The sequence below is a fragment of the Simochromis diagramma genome, unplaced genomic scaffold (genome assembly GCF_900408965.1).
Source record: "Simochromis diagramma unplaced genomic scaffold, fSimDia1.1 OVJJ01000705.1, whole genome shotgun sequence".
NCBI classification, from domain to species: Eukaryota; Metazoa; Chordata; class Actinopteri; order Cichliformes; family Cichlidae; genus Simochromis; species Simochromis diagramma.
The window spans coordinates 383,812-400,635 of record NW_024387448.1 but is presented as its reverse complement, the minus strand read 5'-3'; the positions used below and the strand labels follow the sequence as shown (position 1 = coordinate 400,635).

At 43.3% G+C, this 16,824-nt stretch overlaps 1 protein-coding gene across 8 annotated transcripts in view; it reads left to right on the top strand.

Moving 5' to 3' along the window:
- agrn (agrin) overlaps positions 1 to 16,824 on the top strand; it is a 259,725-nt gene that overhangs the window by 220,281 nt on the left and 22,620 nt on the right. For all 8 annotated transcript variants that reach the window (XM_040013639.1, XM_040013642.1, XM_040013641.1 and 5 more), the window contains 11 exons: positions 1,110 to 1,237; positions 3,908 to 4,022; positions 4,824 to 4,943; positions 5,144 to 5,509; positions 6,964 to 7,156; positions 8,841 to 9,056; positions 11,129 to 11,358; positions 12,923 to 13,057; positions 15,446 to 15,536; positions 15,834 to 15,998; positions 16,095 to 16,206. In XM_040013639.1, the coding sequence (XP_039869573.1) occupies positions 1,110 to 1,237; positions 3,908 to 4,022; positions 4,824 to 4,943; positions 5,144 to 5,509; positions 6,964 to 7,156; positions 8,841 to 9,056; positions 11,129 to 11,358; positions 12,923 to 13,057; positions 15,446 to 15,536; positions 15,834 to 15,998; positions 16,095 to 16,206 (1,871 nt within the window). The remainder of the gene's footprint in view (positions 1 to 1,109; positions 1,238 to 3,907; positions 4,023 to 4,823; positions 4,944 to 5,143; positions 5,510 to 6,963; positions 7,157 to 8,840; positions 9,057 to 11,128; positions 11,359 to 12,922; positions 13,058 to 15,445; positions 15,537 to 15,833; positions 15,999 to 16,094; positions 16,207 to 16,824) is intronic.

Here is a 16,824-nt window from a genome sequence, read left to right as displayed (position 1 = left end):
CTAGAATCTGATAGCCAAATAGCTCTGTCTGTCTTTTTATCACTCTCTTTCCCTCTCTTTACGTCCGTCACGGCAGTGGTCTGGAAAATCACCCTTTCTGATGTTTGTCTTCTTTGCAGATTAGAAGTCAGATCTCGCTTGTCCCCCCTCTCTTTTCTTTCTTTACCCCTCTCCAAACTGTGCCCATTTGCCTCTATTTTATGGCCACCGTCACTTGTGAATCGATGTGTGCTGCCCGTGAAAGTACTGTAGATGGTGAGGGAGGGGAGCGAGAGGGCGGCGGCGCGCGCCTGTGTGTGTATCGGTAGTTTCTGCTGTCCTTTTCATGCAATTTTAACCAGGCTGTGTCAGTCATGGGTCCGCCTGCATTAAGGAGACAATTATGACTATCTTTCACGATAATCATACAAGTGCTCGTCCTGTTCTCTCTGGCATTGCTCAGGCAGGGGCAGCCATGATTGATTTGGGCAATTTGTTCTGCTGATTGTGAGCGGCACAGAAACTCCTCCGTTCTCCACCACACACATAAACACCTTCGACTTTCAGCTTTATATCGCACTGCACCTCTCTGGCGGCAGTACCGAGAAACCATATAGAGTTGATAGATGTCGGACAACATAACCCCCAAGGTCGCACAGGGAGGCTTTCTCTTTGCTGAGGAAGGCACTATTTTGAGTGCCCGTGGGTTGCTTTCACTTTAGTGTGTGTTGTTTTTTTTCCTCCATGTGTTTGTGTGTCTGTCTAACTTGTTGTCTTTTTACCCAGCCCTCCATGGCACGGCCAGCTTTGGGGACGAGTCTCGGTCTGGTAAAACTGGCCCATTTTTCCACCTTCTGTTCGTCTCTTCTGTCATATTTCACAGTCCACCTGTTCCACCACCACAAATCCACCGCCTTTACCTTTAATGGCCAAACTCCAGACCTTTTTTAAAGCCCCAGACGATCAGCAACACACTTCACTAACCCCTCCTTGTCAAACACACACAAACACACAATCCATCACTAACCCAAAACTGGCACTGCTCTGAAACGAGGGGGATGGCAGCGGGGAATGAGTGAAAGAAGAGGGCTTGAGCCACAGTGTTTCTGTATCTTCTCTTCTTTTTCCAGCCACCATGAGGTTCAGCGGTTCCCTGCACCTGGACCAGGTGGATGGCCAGGACCTGATCTACACACCTGAGATGGAGGACCCCAAGTCCGAGCTATTTGGAGAGACAGCCCGCAGCATAGAGGGCGCTGTAAGTGGCTGAATTTGCTGTCACACGATTTCATGATTAATTAATAGATTAAAGAATGCACATTTACATCTCTCAGCTTATACTGCCCTTTGCTAGCTCTCAGCTTTTTAAATAAGCTTTTTAATGAGGTTTAAAGTACTTTTAAATGTCCTAATGCCCTTTGCTGTTTTTCCAGCTTGTTCTGCTGCCCTCAAGTGTCAAAAAAGTGTCCAGAAAAAGTATAAATTAAAACTGCTTTGATGTAATTGATTCAAATGACAGTTGCCACTGTTGCCATTAGGGAAACTTGGAGAGTAATGCTACAAAATTTTCCTAGTATTCCCAAGAATGTTCTTGTCATGAGTGGAAACCTTTTCAGACAACACTCAAAGCATCGTGTCACACTAAAACTCTTCCCGAGAGCCAGACTAATCAGATTCTTTCAGCTCCTTCAGGCAGGTTTCATCGCACGTTTTACAGACTTGACACCCCTGAAGTAGCTGAGTAATATTCTGCCACACTGAGCTGGAGTGATTTCTGTGCTCTGACATCTGATAGAAAAAAACAACAATGATAAAAAGAAAGGAAAAAAAAAAAAGAAACCACACATTTTGCTGGCTGGCTGCACTTAGAGAGGAACATACATCATATCAGAGGCAGACAACGTGGCCTATCTGATATTTGATTTTTAATAAAAGGGGAATATTAGAATTCTCTTATAATCTGTGATCTGTAGACATGAATATGTAAAGAAATTGAATAACATTTTCAGATGTACCTGCCTGACACAGGTGAAGATATTAAGATTTACCATTCTATTTTTCCTTTTTTCCCCTGAACATTTACATCAAAATAGGAATTCCAGAGACTTATATACATATCTACACACAGATATACACACACACAAATGTATGTATATATATATATATATATATATATATATATATATATATATATATATATATATATATATATATATACTACAGAAGTATTAATAACGTCCAAAGAATGTGGCCTAAATAAACAGACAAAGAAATTCTTCAAGCTTAAGACCAATACATAAAATAAATAAATAACAGCTTTCTGCAGACTTGTTTAAAGAATAATTTGTCAGTTGCTTGCCAGACACTTCACAGTATTCAAAAAGCAGCTTTTCATGTGAGATTAATTATGATTTTTCAGCTATTTGAAAACTCAAGTCCTTATTCTGGATATGAGTCTCATAAGTTTGGATGGTCACGATGCCAGTAGCTGTAGCCAAAACCCAGGCGGGCACAGAGCCTGTACAGTAATCACAGCTTGGCTCGTGTTGGTTACCCTGGTTGAATTTCTCCACTGTCCGTTTTCTATGTTGAGCTCAGACCTTTGAACAAATGTCTCTGTTGTCAAGCCAGGGTCTTGCTCCTCTGATGAAATGGGAACTTTGTGTGTTTGTGTGTGTGCGCGCGCTTAGGTACACAGTACACATGTACCAGCTGTTGAATTAGTGTCACTATGCCCCACTGGGACCTAATCGTCTACCTCACAGTGATTTGTGAGTGTGTGTGTACGTGCATGTGTGTTCATTAACACTATCAGCCTGTGTGTCTCTGAAGCCTAGTGTGCCACTTGACGCCAACCACCCCCTATTCATCTTCCAGCACACACACTGAGCACATGCAGAGCATACACGCCAGGACACATTCACTTGAACGTACGGGTATATAGAAAGAAGGCGAATCAGCCCGCCGCTCGTTTCACTGACAGAACAACCTGTTGTAATTTGCAGATAAATTAACACGTGGAAGGGAAAGAGAAGGAAGCAGAAAAGAAAGACCAGGTGGTTTTTGAGGACCGTGTGTCCACGGGAGAGTTTGCCCACCGTGACTAAGCCAGTTTTGGAGGATTTTATTTTTCGACTTTGCTGTCACACCTCAGCCCACAAATTAGAGACATTTAATGCTTGAAGGAAATCATCTTTAACAAACTGAATCCTCAAACCCAACAAAGTCCACTCAGTCACTCATTGTCACTGATTAGCAGCTTTTTGATTTTGTTTTTTAAATGTTTTTGCTTTTTCCATCAGCTCTCACCTCATTATTGTCTGAGGACTTGCTGATTTACAGTGTACATATCATGAATAGGTCACTTTTAATAAAAAGAATCACATCATGTGATAAATTCACAATTTAAACTAGTGCACATAATTTCTTTTCTTTCTTTTTTTTTTTACTTCTAGCATAAAAATGGCACATTTTTAAGACAAAATACTCATCCAGATTTGGGGTTAAAAGGCAGCGTCAGTATTTATATCACTGTTGGCTGATTTTAAAAAATCCCACTTCAGTCAAACCTCATAAAGAGCTCTTCAGGCTGTTACAACGTGCACACAGTAACGAGCATCAGTAGCAAAACCAATCATAATGTCAGGGTAGCTCAACATTTATCTTAGCTCCTCCTGAAAACTTGTTCCAATAATTAATGCCAGGGCAGCAGCTAAATGTCAATTTGTGCACCCACACCCAATGGGTTCCTTCCATGCACCCCAATTTGAGAGGCAGCTTCTTTCTTCCTCAGAGATAGGGTACAGTCTTCTGGAATTGGACTTGCTGCCGTGATAGCGTGGAGCTCATTACCGGCCTCATTTATCATCTCCTCTGTCTGTCCGTTCTCTCCTCCCACTCTTTCTCGCTCTCTCTCTCTTCTCCTCAGCTCAATGAGTTGTTCAGGAAGTCGCCGGTGCACAAAGACTTTATGAGCGTTCGTGTCCGTAACCTGGCGCCCAGCAACTCCATCCTGGCCTATGTCGAGGCTCACTTCAAACCAGGTGAGAGATCCTTATAGAGAGATAGATGAGCTTTGTGCATTTGGCTTTCAGCGAGAAGGGTGTGTGAGATATGAATACATTTTTAGTAGAAAAATAGGCATCTTGTAAATAGATGAGCTTGTATAGTCTTGCTTTCTGAAATTTGCACAACACGTGCTTTAAACCATGGGTGGGGCTCTCCAGGCTTCAAGGGCTGGTGTCCTGCAGGTTTTAGATATAACCCAGGTTCAACACACCTGAATCAAATAAATAGTTCAGTCCCAGGCATCTGGAGAACTTCAAGACAGGTCATATAGCCATTTAAATCAACTGTGTTGGATCAAGGACACATCTAAAACCTGCAGGACCTGCAGGATATCTAAGGAATTGGGTATTGTCTAAATATCATCATGTTACAATACTTTTCTTGGATCTTGGGTCATATTCAGCAGCTGCTTCTTTAAACTACCACACAGAACATCAGCTTCCTCCGTTCCTTTTTATTTTTATTCCATCGTTTTATGAGCCTCATTTACTGTCCTTGATATCCTTCACGTGGGTTATCGGGTGCCGTTATGTGCCGCTCCTCCATGGCCTGTAAAGCAAACATCTGCGGCGAACATTATGAGACCAATTCATCTGGAAAAAAGCCGGACAATCAACGGCTGGAGGACAAGTGGTCCACGGAGACCCTCCCAACTGTCATACATAGGGCTGTTTGATATATCCCTTTTAACATTTAAGGAGCTCAAGCCTTGTATTTGCTTTGGAGTGCTCCTCGGAGGCCTTGCTCTAAATGCTTGTACCTCTTGTTTGTTGTAGATACAAGATTCACCGTGGAGGACATCGTAGGAGCCCTGCTGAAACAGTTAAAGGCCTCCAAAGACACCAGCATCTCTGTGAAGAAGCCGGAGGATGAGAATATTCACTTCACCAATTATGGTAATACAGTGTGGACTTAACAGGAGTGTGTAGGGATTAATAAAATGAAAGGGAGTTTTAAGTTATTCATGAGGTAGTTTATCAAAGGTTTTACAGGTCTTGAATAGAAAGTCTCAAAACCGCAGGCTCAACATACTTTAATGTCCCTTTTATTTCTTTTTTCCAAATCCCTTTTGTTCTCCAACCACCTCTGTTGACAGGCCTGTCCTCCATCTCCATCTTCACCACCACTACCACTACCACCACAGCGTCGGTCACCACAGCTGCTCCCACCACCTCGACCAGGCCTCCTACAACTTCCCCTTACATCACCCGTCGACCGACAGCCACCACCCGCAGGCCCTTCAGCGGCAGACATAAATTGGTGCCGGTTACCTCGCCTCTAACCACTACTGCCCTGCCTCCAGCCACTACCGTTGCCCGCTTCACAACCAGGCCTTACCACAAGGTGCTGCAGAAGCCCTGCGACTCCCACCCCTGCCTCCACGGAGGCACGTGCGAGGAAAACGGCAGCGAATTCAACTGCAAGTGTCCCGCGGGCCGCGGAGGGACTGTGTGCGAGAAGGGTGGGTCAGCACGGAGGGTTTTCATTTTCTTTAGGAACTTTATCTTTTGCCATATTTCTGATTACTCTTAAATCAAAAGTTTCAAAGTCTCGGCTTATTTCAGACTCATCTAAGAAAATGAGCTCAGACAGACTTTCCCTGTAATTTGCTACTTTGCAATTAGCAATTTCAAAGAACCCACCAAAGGCTAACGGTTACAGAGATTTTGCAGCAGCTAAGTGGGTTTTAGGCACTCCACTTTTCATTGTGCCAATCATGCTTTTTAGCTGTTTTATAATCACTACTAACCACATCTTCAAGTGCTTTTATGTATTTATAAAGTAGCAGAAACATACCATTATAATAGGAAAAAAATCCCTCAAATATTAGAAACACTTGATCAAATAAAACGCTTATTTTAAAGCGAAAGAAGAAATGCATTCTCCGCGTCATGCTTTGGTTTGGCGTGGTTGTAGCGTCTGCAAGGTGACACCTTAATTGGCAGTGGGAGTAATGACTTTCAGTTAGCTTTGAAATATGTAAATGAAATGTTATGTGGCCACAGATGTGGATTTATTGGATCGTATAAAGCTCGACGGTTTATCAGCGAGCAATCACAGCACTGTACAGAGTGTCAGTTTTACGGTCGGTGTTGAAGAAAAAAGAAAACCCTTGGAAATAAAGCTGAGGTGTGATTGAGTTTCTCCCCGACTGCTGCGCTTCAAGCTCATCTCGAGTGATTCAGACAGGCCCAACATCTCAGAAATGAGCGACCACTGAGCCGTGCACCAAAGGCTACACAAAATCCAGCCGAGGCTGCAGAGAAAACCATAAACCTGGGAGAACTTTTTAGAGAAGCGCAGCTCCTTCCTTTCTTCCCTCTTACTCTACTCTGGGATTTTTCTGGAATGGGGAGCAACCTCATGCAGCTGCGTCTTAAGATAATTGACACTAATTGCTTTGATGGGGATTAGCTGGTGAGAATCAGTGTGGATCTTTGCGTTAGAGTGCTTAAATGAAATCATGCACGCATACACACAAAACTGCACAACCAGCCTCCCCGAGATCAATCAAGTCATTAGAAAAGCGAGAGCTCATCAGATGCCGTTCTCCTCAGAGAGACGGACAGGAAGACAGATGGACGGTGGGAAAAAAAAGGAGCCCAGGAGAGATGATGCATGATAATAATCAGAATTGTCAAGTAGATTCACAAAAAACAAACATTTCCTGTGTGTGTTTGTGTGTGCACACGTGTGAGACTGTGCACGATGGCTCCTCTTTCTGCACCTTCTGCTTTTGATAAACCTATCAAGCCTTTGGTGAAAACATCAATCCTGTAAAATAAACAGAATTCTTCTCATTTTCTGTCACGTGCTGCTCACGCATCATAATGTGCATGAAGCTGCTCTCATACCGCAATTAAGCAAATCACATAATAATGATGAGAATGTCTCGTTGTCTTCTTTCCTCCACAGTGATCAAGTACTACATCCCGTCATTTGGAGGCCAGTCCTACTTGGCCTTCCCAACCATGAGCGCGTACCACACTGTCCGCATCGCCATGGAGTTCAGAGCCTCTGAGATGGACGGCATCCTGCTCTACAACGGCCAGGATCGCAAGAAGGACTTCATCTCTCTTGCTCTGGTCAACGGCAGGGTGGAGCTCAGGTGAACGTCAGCTGATTTAAGAGGGACCTTGTCGGCTAACATCAGTGGTCCTGATGTTTTGTTTTTTGATTGAATTCAGTAGGCTTTTTACTTTCACATCCATCGTGGCAAAAATAAGATGAAATTTTAATGATCAACACTATGAAACCGGGTCATTGCAGCAGCAGCTGAAAACAGATGCAGATAAGAATAAAACAAAGAGACGGCACTAAAGATAATGAGGCAAATAATTACAGTGAGTAAACATGTCGGAAAAACGGCTGTGCCGGGAAAAGAAAAAGCTACAGTTCACATGATTACAGGTGGAAGGAATATATACTCGGGAATATATGCTAATGTCCCAAGTGCACATTTTATATGTTATCTTTAATCACACAGATAAACAAAGGAAAAATCTAAGCTGTATTTACAAAATGCGGTGTTTGTATTTACAGATGTATCGAATGGGAAAGAAATTTCAGCTTAGATGCTTTAAATGACTCTTTTCCATCAGAACTGTGCATGTAGCAGTCAGGTTTGAAGTGGTACAAGTGTGTTTTTGTGCATGTTGTCAACACTGGTGGGGGCAGTTTCACTCTAGGACCAAAGCAAAAAATAGAAGAATAAATAATCAAATGTAGCCAAACAAATAATGATGTTTTTTTCACCATCCCTTCTTGGTAACCATCTACAGCTTTTATTCCATCATGGAATGGATGGAGTATATTTGCAGACTTAAAGTCAGGCTGGGTCACCGTTAGGAAATTGATCCTGATGTAAAACTGGTGTTTTGCCCCTTTAACATGCACACTGGAGCTTTATGTGGGCAAAATATCTAGTATTACACTTTAAACTGAAGCTGACAGTAACTGCAGGTCTTATCTAGTCTCATGAGAGACGAGACTTTTCCTGCCAGAAACCTGCAAAAACACTAGCACTAATCTCTTCTCTCTGCCGGAGACGTATGAATAAAAAATCATTTGGGGACGGGAACATCTTCAGAAGAGACAAGAATGAGCTAATTAGAGATGCTGCATTGCATCTGTTTCGGACCTTTTATTTCTAATGTTAGCTTCCCTTGTCTTTCTGGTTCTCACATTTCACCCTGACCCCTGCAAGGTCTTTCAGTTTCTCCCAACCTGGCCAGGTTAGATTGCTCTATTCAGGGTAAAATCAATAGCAAACTAAAGGAGATCATTAGTCACTTATGCTTTCAAATAGAGCTCTGCCTCAATTCTAGAAATACAGCTGTGAGATTACCACCCACAGCTCTGCAAATCCAAGACGTGGGGAGAAGAACTAATTATTTGTGGCAGATAATTGCTCTCAGGTTGCGATAATGCTACCATATGTGTGGGTGCACATACACGACGGCTCTTTTCTGTGATGATACGGCCTTTTTCTCTCAACAAAACCTCATTAGAAAAAAGGTTGAATTAAAAATGAGGATGTGATTCCAGTCATTCCAGTCATTCCAGTCACATGCTCCAGTCTGAAATTCCAAATAAACACTTTTGTATCTTCTTTCTTTCCTCCACCTTTGTCTTGTTGAGCATTATGAGCAGATTTCCTGTAGTCATTGTAGTCAAGTTGGATATTTTGAAAAATAAAATACCTGCCTGATGAAAGTATCAAAGTCAGCAGAAATAGAGGGATCTTTTGTGAAATTGAGGTGTCTAACTTATTCTGTGTCATCCCTTTTCAGGTTCAACACAGGTTCGGGCACAGGCACGGCCCTCAGCAAAGTTCAAATCAGTCAAGGCCGCTGGCATCAGCTGGTGGTGACTCGCAACCGCCGAAACGCCATGCTCAGCGTGGACAGCGAGCCACACATCGAGGGCGAGAGCCCACGGGGCACAGATGGCCTCAACCTCGACACCAACCTGTTCATCGGAGGAGTGCCTGAGGACATCAAGCAAGAGTAAGACCTTGGAATTACAGTTACAGTCACACCATTGTGTTAATAGTGATGTGCAGACACAAAGTCCATCATCTGTGGCTCATTTTAATATTTCATTCTACAGCTTTTATATATTCAGTATCCAGCTAATTCCAAGCGGCACCAATCAAGTTTTCTGTTTATGCTAATTTTGCTGATTTGCCATTTTTTTATTCAGTGTAGAGTTAACTAATGCTAATCCCACTTCAGTGGCCCGTAACCTAGTCGGAGACTTTTGAGGGAAAAATTAGCCATGTGCAGCTTTTTGATAAATCGACTGCCGCTATTTGTATTCATCTGGTACCTTCCATTAAGTCATGTGAGGATAGTTGCCTAGAGTGGTTTCATAGAGTGCAGCCCCGTCTTCCATTTGTTTTTTCCCCATCTGCTGCTTGTTCATCCATTGGTCTTAATAGAAGTGCACTAAAGAGTAGGAGGATAACAATATGGGAATATTAAAAATAAAGTGCTTTTATGAAAAAAAATTCTTCATGTTATAAAATTAGTAGAAACGTTTAAGTCATAAATCTGCTGTAAAGTTGGGAATTTTAACACGGGAATCTGCTTTTAGTACAGCTTCAATCGGAAGTTCAAAGAATTGCAGTTTTTGGCACTTTGGGATTTGTTTTGTTTGCTTCATTTTTCAGCCCCAGAGCTTGCAGCTAGCTGAGGACACGGACAGTAGGCATCAAATCGCAGTGTATCAGAGTCATTAGTTGCAAGCCTGTGGACACACTCAAACTATCTGCCCCCCACTCCACGCTAGTAATATTGTTTTAGTTAACACTGTGTTGATGGAAGGTGTTTTGACCTGTTTATTTATACGTGTACAATTAATGTACGACCCTAATTCCCAAAAAGTTGGAACAGTGTGACTTGCAAATCTAAACACAGGAAACATTTTACTGATTAATGAAAAATCTTGCTCATTTGTCTTCGAACAATTTGATCGCAGCAACGTGTCTCAATAAAGTTTGGAGAGGGGCAGCTGGAAAAGTAAGTGGTACTAAAAAGAAACAGCTGGAGGAGCAATTTTGCAACTAATTAGGTTAATCATATTAGAGGTCGGTGACGTGATTGGGTTTAAAAAGGGCGTCTAAGAGGGGCACAGTATGTTGAAATCACTGGACAGGCTCAGGAACACTTACACAAATCACTGTGTCTGAGCTTTAACTACACAAATGCTGCTTAAAGCTCTACAATGCAGAGAAGAAGCCATATGTGAACATGATCGAGAATCGCTGTCGTCTTCTCCGGGTCAAAGCTTTAAAATGGACTGAGACAAAATGGAAAACTGTTCTGTGATCAGCCGAATTGAAATTTGACATTCTTTTTGGAAAACATGGACGCTGTGTCCGCCAGAATAAAGAGGAGATCTATGGAGGTGCATTAATGCCTGTGGAACTGGCAGCGATAGGGAGGATGAAATAAAAATATAACAAAGAAGATCCAGGAATGTTCAGCAGCTGGAATCCTATATCAGACAAAAATGGGATAACTCTCCTCTCCCAAAAGTCCAGAAACTGGTCTCTCTTGTGATGCTACACGTTGCTGTCATCACAATCAAAATGACCTTTTTTTAAATTAAAATGGTGCATTTTAACTTCACATGTTTTCCTGTGAATAAAATATGAGGTAAATATGAGAAAGTGATATAAATAAAATGTTTATTATTTTATTATTATTTTTAATTACACACCTATTTTACACAGTGTCCCAACTTCTTTTGGAATTATGGTTAAAATAATGCCATTTATGTGAATGATTGTAATTATGTGATATGATATTGTGGCATCCCTGGTACAAAGCCGGTGTCAGTAATAGTAGTAATTAACCAGTTTGTTTGATTTTGATCAGAAATGATCAGATGTTCGAGAAAAAAAGGTCAACATCCGAGGTGAATTTGGAAAAGTCTTCATCTAGCTCTTCCTTTATGGAAATATAATGAAGTGTATTAATAATACTTCATAGAGTATGGCATTTCTTCACTGCAGGTTCAGTGTGATTCAGTTAGCTTTAGTAGTGTAACTTTTTTTCCCCCTGTCTGTCTTCAGTGTAAAGGAGAGGACAGGGTTGGCAGTCGGTCTGGTGGGCTGCATCCGCATGTTAGATGTCAACAACCGGAACCTCAACCTGCAGGAGAACGGGGGCGAAAGTCTGTACGGCAGCGGGGTGGGTGAATGCGGCAACAACCCCTGCCTGCCAAATCCCTGCAAGAATGGCGGTGCTTGCCAGGTGAAGGAGGCCGAGATGTTCCACTGCAAGTGCAGCAAAGGATTCTGGGGTAAGATGCTGAGCAGATTTTCCTAATAGTTATGGACAGTCATGGAGTTCTGAGAAGTTGGTTCCAGTATAAGCGTGGGGAAATAAGTAGAAAATATGCCTTATTCATATGTAATCTTCAAACTTTCCTAACACCTTGTAGTTAAAATTCTGCTAATACATCTCAGTGTTGCCTTCTCCACAGGGATTCACTGTGGTCATGCCTGACTCACAAATCCTAAGTAAGCTTGACAGGCTAATTTGACAGTGTAACTCATGCCCCCAGCAGCAGCGCTGCAAGTCATTTTGTAAACACTATCAAATCTGTGTGTCCAGCACAGAAATGGGAGTTTAAATGTTGACGCAGTGCAAGGAACACGAAAAACTTTGAACTAATTCTCTGTGATTGGCCTTTGGCCCATCTCTCCTTCCACTGTTCCTTTCCTCGTCTTTTTCTCCCTCCAGCAGATGGCAACTAACAAGCAGCTGAGAGAGAGAATATAGTTAAGAGCAGACTCCAGCAGGGCCTAGCCAAGCGTGCCCCTCGCTGGTTATACTGCAGCTTACCGCGGAAAGTTTCACACAAGAAGCAATTTAATTGTCAGATCTAACTTTTATGCTCGAATAGTAAAGGATTTCACCCACAAATGGGGGCAGGTTAATGGTTATTGAAACAACCTGTCAGTCGAGGTTTAAGAGCCATTTTCCTTGAATATACAATATGGATCAATAAAGTATTGCGTTGTATTACTGTTGCCTTTATGTTTTTGTTGGTGCTGAGAAGCTTGGGGAGGCATGTAAATCTGAAGAAGCACTGCTGTGACAGAAGTTATGCTAGCAACCCAGTGTACAACAAATGGTGTTAATGAGAATTGGACCGATGCCTGCGCCCTCAGATTGAAGTTAATTTTGTCACGATGTCAATTTAAAAGTGGCCGAGATTGGCTATCTCGAAGGAACAGGACAGATCGCAGAAAGAGAGAAGACAGAACAAATGGGCGGGAAGAGTTGTAGTTAGAGGGAGGGCATGTCAGGACAGCTGGATGAATGCGAGAGGGGAGAGAGTAATAGAGTTAAAAAGACGGGAGAGGAAGAATAGATGTGAAAAAGAGCCGTGGTGGCGAGGAGCTAAGAGTGGAGGATAAAATACAGCTTCCAAACGCAGGAGTGAGGAAAACGGGGGAGCCCTGTGAGCTCAGCGGGGATGGGGTTCATTAAAGCACTCGCCTCACCACAGGCTCTGACTGCTAAAGTAATAACGGGTGAATTCAGATGGGCTGTGGCAGAGGGCAAACCCATCATCCACCAGACGCCTGCTAGCCTTTCCCACAGTCGGCGTTGGCCTAGAAACATGGCCGCGTGGCAGGAAGGCTCTCCACTGTTTAATCTGGACGTGTAATATTTCTAAATCCTATTAGAAAATGACCTCTATTACAGAGGAAATCCTCATACACCCGCTTCTCTCTCCTTTTTCTGTCTTCCCCTCGTTTCAAGTGGAATACAAAAGAGTCAGTGGTTGAATACGTTGGCGCTTGTTGCATGTTTCCTTGGTGGTTCCCTTCTGACATTTTTGTGTCTACATCCAGGTCTAACGTGTGCCGACGTCCACGACCCGTGCAGCCCCACCAGGTGCCATCCGTCTTCCCAGTGCCAGGCACAGCCCGAGGGAGGCTACAAATGCGAGTGCCCCATGGGACGTGAAGGAAGACACTGCGAGAACGGTAATCTCTCCCGGACACAACAGAGTTTTGGTCTGGAGTCTGCTGTGTAGCACCCTCCTCCATGCCTATTTTCCCTCTTCTGTGACATTTCCATTCCCGCTGAATCGAAAAAGGAGATCAAATGCAGAAGAGGGGGGGGGGTGCAAAAGCCTTCAGGGTGGAAGGGAAAGGGAGGGTTGGTGGCATACAGAACTGAGGTAGATGATTGGCCCCGTCGGGCCATTCACCACATCGACTCTGCTACGCTTGTTAGTGGGTAAGATGCAGCCTCCCTCCCTGCCTTTCCGCCCACAGGTGTTGTGTTCAAACATGTTTGTTGGTACTTAGTTTCACATGGCAGAACCAGGCCGCTGCTGGGAAAAAGACCGGAGCACAGCTCAGCTGCTTTTGAAGTTCATCATTAGCACTTTGGGCGGTGTGGCATTCTGAAGTCTACTCATGTTTATCCCTCCCTTCCTTTGTAGATGTTGTCATGAATGCTTGCAGAAGTTGACTTCTGCAAGTGTGAATTAAAAAGAATATATTCCGATGCAAATCCTGAACAAAAGAGAAACACGCAACCTTGTAACCCTGGGAATTCAGAAAAAAAAACAGATGGGAATAGCCTCTTTCTCCTTCGCCTCGAGTCCAAGTTAGCAGGTGATTAAAATAAATTGAGGTGAACCAAAATCAATGCCATGTGAGCGGGAGCGTCTCCCATTCCAAAAGGCTATTTTTTTCACACGAATCAATGAGATGACTAATCGCATCAGTCCTTCCTGCCCGCGGTGATTAATGGGAGCGTCAGTCAGCCAGAGTGTCAGCCCCAGAGAGGAGCTCAGAGATAAGGTGGCAGCCAGGCGGACGTCCCCTCTGAGGGCTGCACTGAGAACAGTTAAAAAGACAGGTAGCTTAGAGCGCTCTCATCAGAAGCCTGAAGGTGAATTGGTCGTAATATGAAGTGTTTGTATCTTAGCATGTGCGCATGTGTGCGCGCACGTTTAGCTGAGCTGTGGTTTCCATTTCAATTCCACCAGGGGTTTGTCAGTGTAGCTCGCTGCTATAATATTCACAGTCAAGGACTTTTCTCAAGGGTGTTCCAGTAGTACTGAATGGCCTACTTTACTCAATGCTTTTACCCTGTCATAGTGTAAATCATTACAATTTAGTGATGGAAGCGCAATCATTAGGATTGAGGCAGTACACACACAGACCAAAAAAAGAGGGCTTGTCTGTTACATTAAGCTAGGTCTTTGTGTGAGATTTTCTTTTTTGTGTATTCAAGCTGCTTGTTGCCGTTTCATTTTTTGATACTGTGGGTTTATTAGAAGTACTAATTGGGTGTCATTACTCCACCATCAACAAAATTGCCACAGAGCTTGCTACTGACTTAGCAATAGAAGCAACGGCTCGCTAAATGCTGCTTCTGACTTAAAGACCAAAGACCAGCTGTGGAAACTTTAACTTGACGGAAATTTTCTTAGTCGTCAAACTCAGTCACCCACGCATCATTCAGCTTTCCTGGTCATCCAGCCTCTTCCAATGCCTTGCCCTCTGCTCACCTATTGATCGATGTGCTTTCAGTTCGAGCGCTAGGTGAAAAACAAGAAAAACCCTCCAGACTCGCTCTATAGGAAACTACATTCTGAGAAGCTCTTAAAGTGTTCACTTCAGCGCAGGATTCCTTGTTGCGTGCACCAGACTCTTTTTCCGTCTCCTGCACGGTGCGTGCCGTCATCATCATTAGCAGTCTTCTGCACAATAGCTAATTAGCTTTCTCTTCTATGTCTCCCTTCCCCATCCTGACTAATCCCAGCCAATTACGAGTAAAAGCTTTCTTGCCGGCTACATAGATAGGTATGTGTATATGTGTGAGCATCTAGTGTGGCACATTCCTCTCAGTGATTGTAGCTTTTGCAAGCAACACCATAAACACATACTCCCACAGTGACACTTGAATGATTTTTAATGTCAAGCTACTTGTTAGCGGGATGGCACAGTGCCTGTCCTAATCACTCCAGACAGCCAAAAGACGGGACAGCCAGACGTAGACCCTGTTGCTAAGACATGAATTTGTAAAAAGGCCTGCCAAAATACAATAGCCACATTATTTGATAGGTCCCAGGCTGTGGTGTTAAACTCCGCATGTCTCCAAAGGTCCTTTGTTATACAGTGGCGGGCTGTGTAATCAGTCTGACATAAGGGTTTTTTAATTTATTTAATTTTTTTGTTTGAATTTCCATCAGGAGAAAGTCTTAATCCCAAAAGCTATAAAAACACAAATCCATCTCTCTCCTTAATGCTGACAGGCTCTTCAAAGATGTACTGACTATCCCTGAATTTCAATTTTGTCAGCAACAAAAACGACACCTGCGGTTCAATACCGTCTCTTTGTTTTTTTCCCCCCAGTGGTTGAGAGGCAAGGGGCTTACATGCCACTGTTCAACGGAGACTCTTACCTGGAGCTGAAGGGGCTACATCTGTACGGGCACGATCTGCGGTAAGTCCCATGCCTCAGTGTGAAACCCACATGTATTACCGAACACCGGATACCACATAGGTCTCACAGACTGAGCTTGTTCTGTGCCTAAAGCACAACACCCTTCTTTAAGCCTGGACTGAACTGACAATGACGGAAACAAGTAATGTTGTCTAAGTGTGAGCATGTAGAACATACAATGTCTTTATATACTGGAGAAACAGTGTTGATGCACCAGACACAGAAAAAGATCTAGGAGATGTTTCTAGGAGATCCTCTTAAACTTACGTGTGTGTTTTGCTTCTGTTACATCTGCAGTCAAAAGGTTAGCATGACAGTGGTTTTCATGGCCAACGACTCCAATGGTTTGATCTTTTACAACGGCCAAAAATCGGATGGAAGAGGAGACTTCATCTCACTGTCCTTGAGCGGTGGATTCCTGGAGTTTCGCTACGACCTGGGGAAGGGACCTGCCACCATAAGGTTACCACGACTTGAGAATCTAAGAGGGTTTAAGTTATCAAACAAGAAAACAGAGACATATAAAACTGTGCATGTGTGTGACTGTGTGTGATTCAGGAGTAAGGAACAGATCCAGCTGAATCTGTGGAACACCGTCAACCTGGAGCGCTCCAACCGCAAAGGAGAGATCAGGGTGAACAAGAAGGGTGCTGTCCGAGGAGAGGCACCAGTAAGAAAACCGCAACCCACCAAGCTACTGCTAATGGTTATCTTGCTTTTAGCATGCGGGGCTCAGGGGCCAGTGCTATCCTTACCCTTATGTCTGCCTGTATTTATATGTGTATATACCCCTCTGTGTGCCTATGCCTCATCTACGCCACATCTTCAGGCCCCTATAAGTAGTGTCCAAGTTACTGCTTACCCAGTTTTGCTGATTTTTTTTGTACACAGTCCCAGAGCATATAGTTTGTTCTAACCTAAAGTATGCAGCTATCTCCAGAAATCCAGCAATGCAAGAGGGAGAGCTGTAAATATAGAAGGGGCAGTCTTAATTTTGTAATACTTCTTCAAGCTTCCTGATTTTCTAGAGATAAAAGTTAGCATTACCTACCAAATTCAAAAACCAGCCTTTTCTGCTGGTATACAGTCAATTTCATAAATCCAGCCTTTGAGGGTGCTGCCTAGGGAGGTGGAGGCAGATCAAGGAGATAGCAGCAGCGAGAGAGTGCGTAATGAAAATTTTAAACCCGGCGACTAGACTAATAAAGCAGGTACATGGTTCCAAATGAAGGCGATCTAATAGTTTGATAAGTCTGCAAGTCATCCAATTATATTAAACAGTGTAATT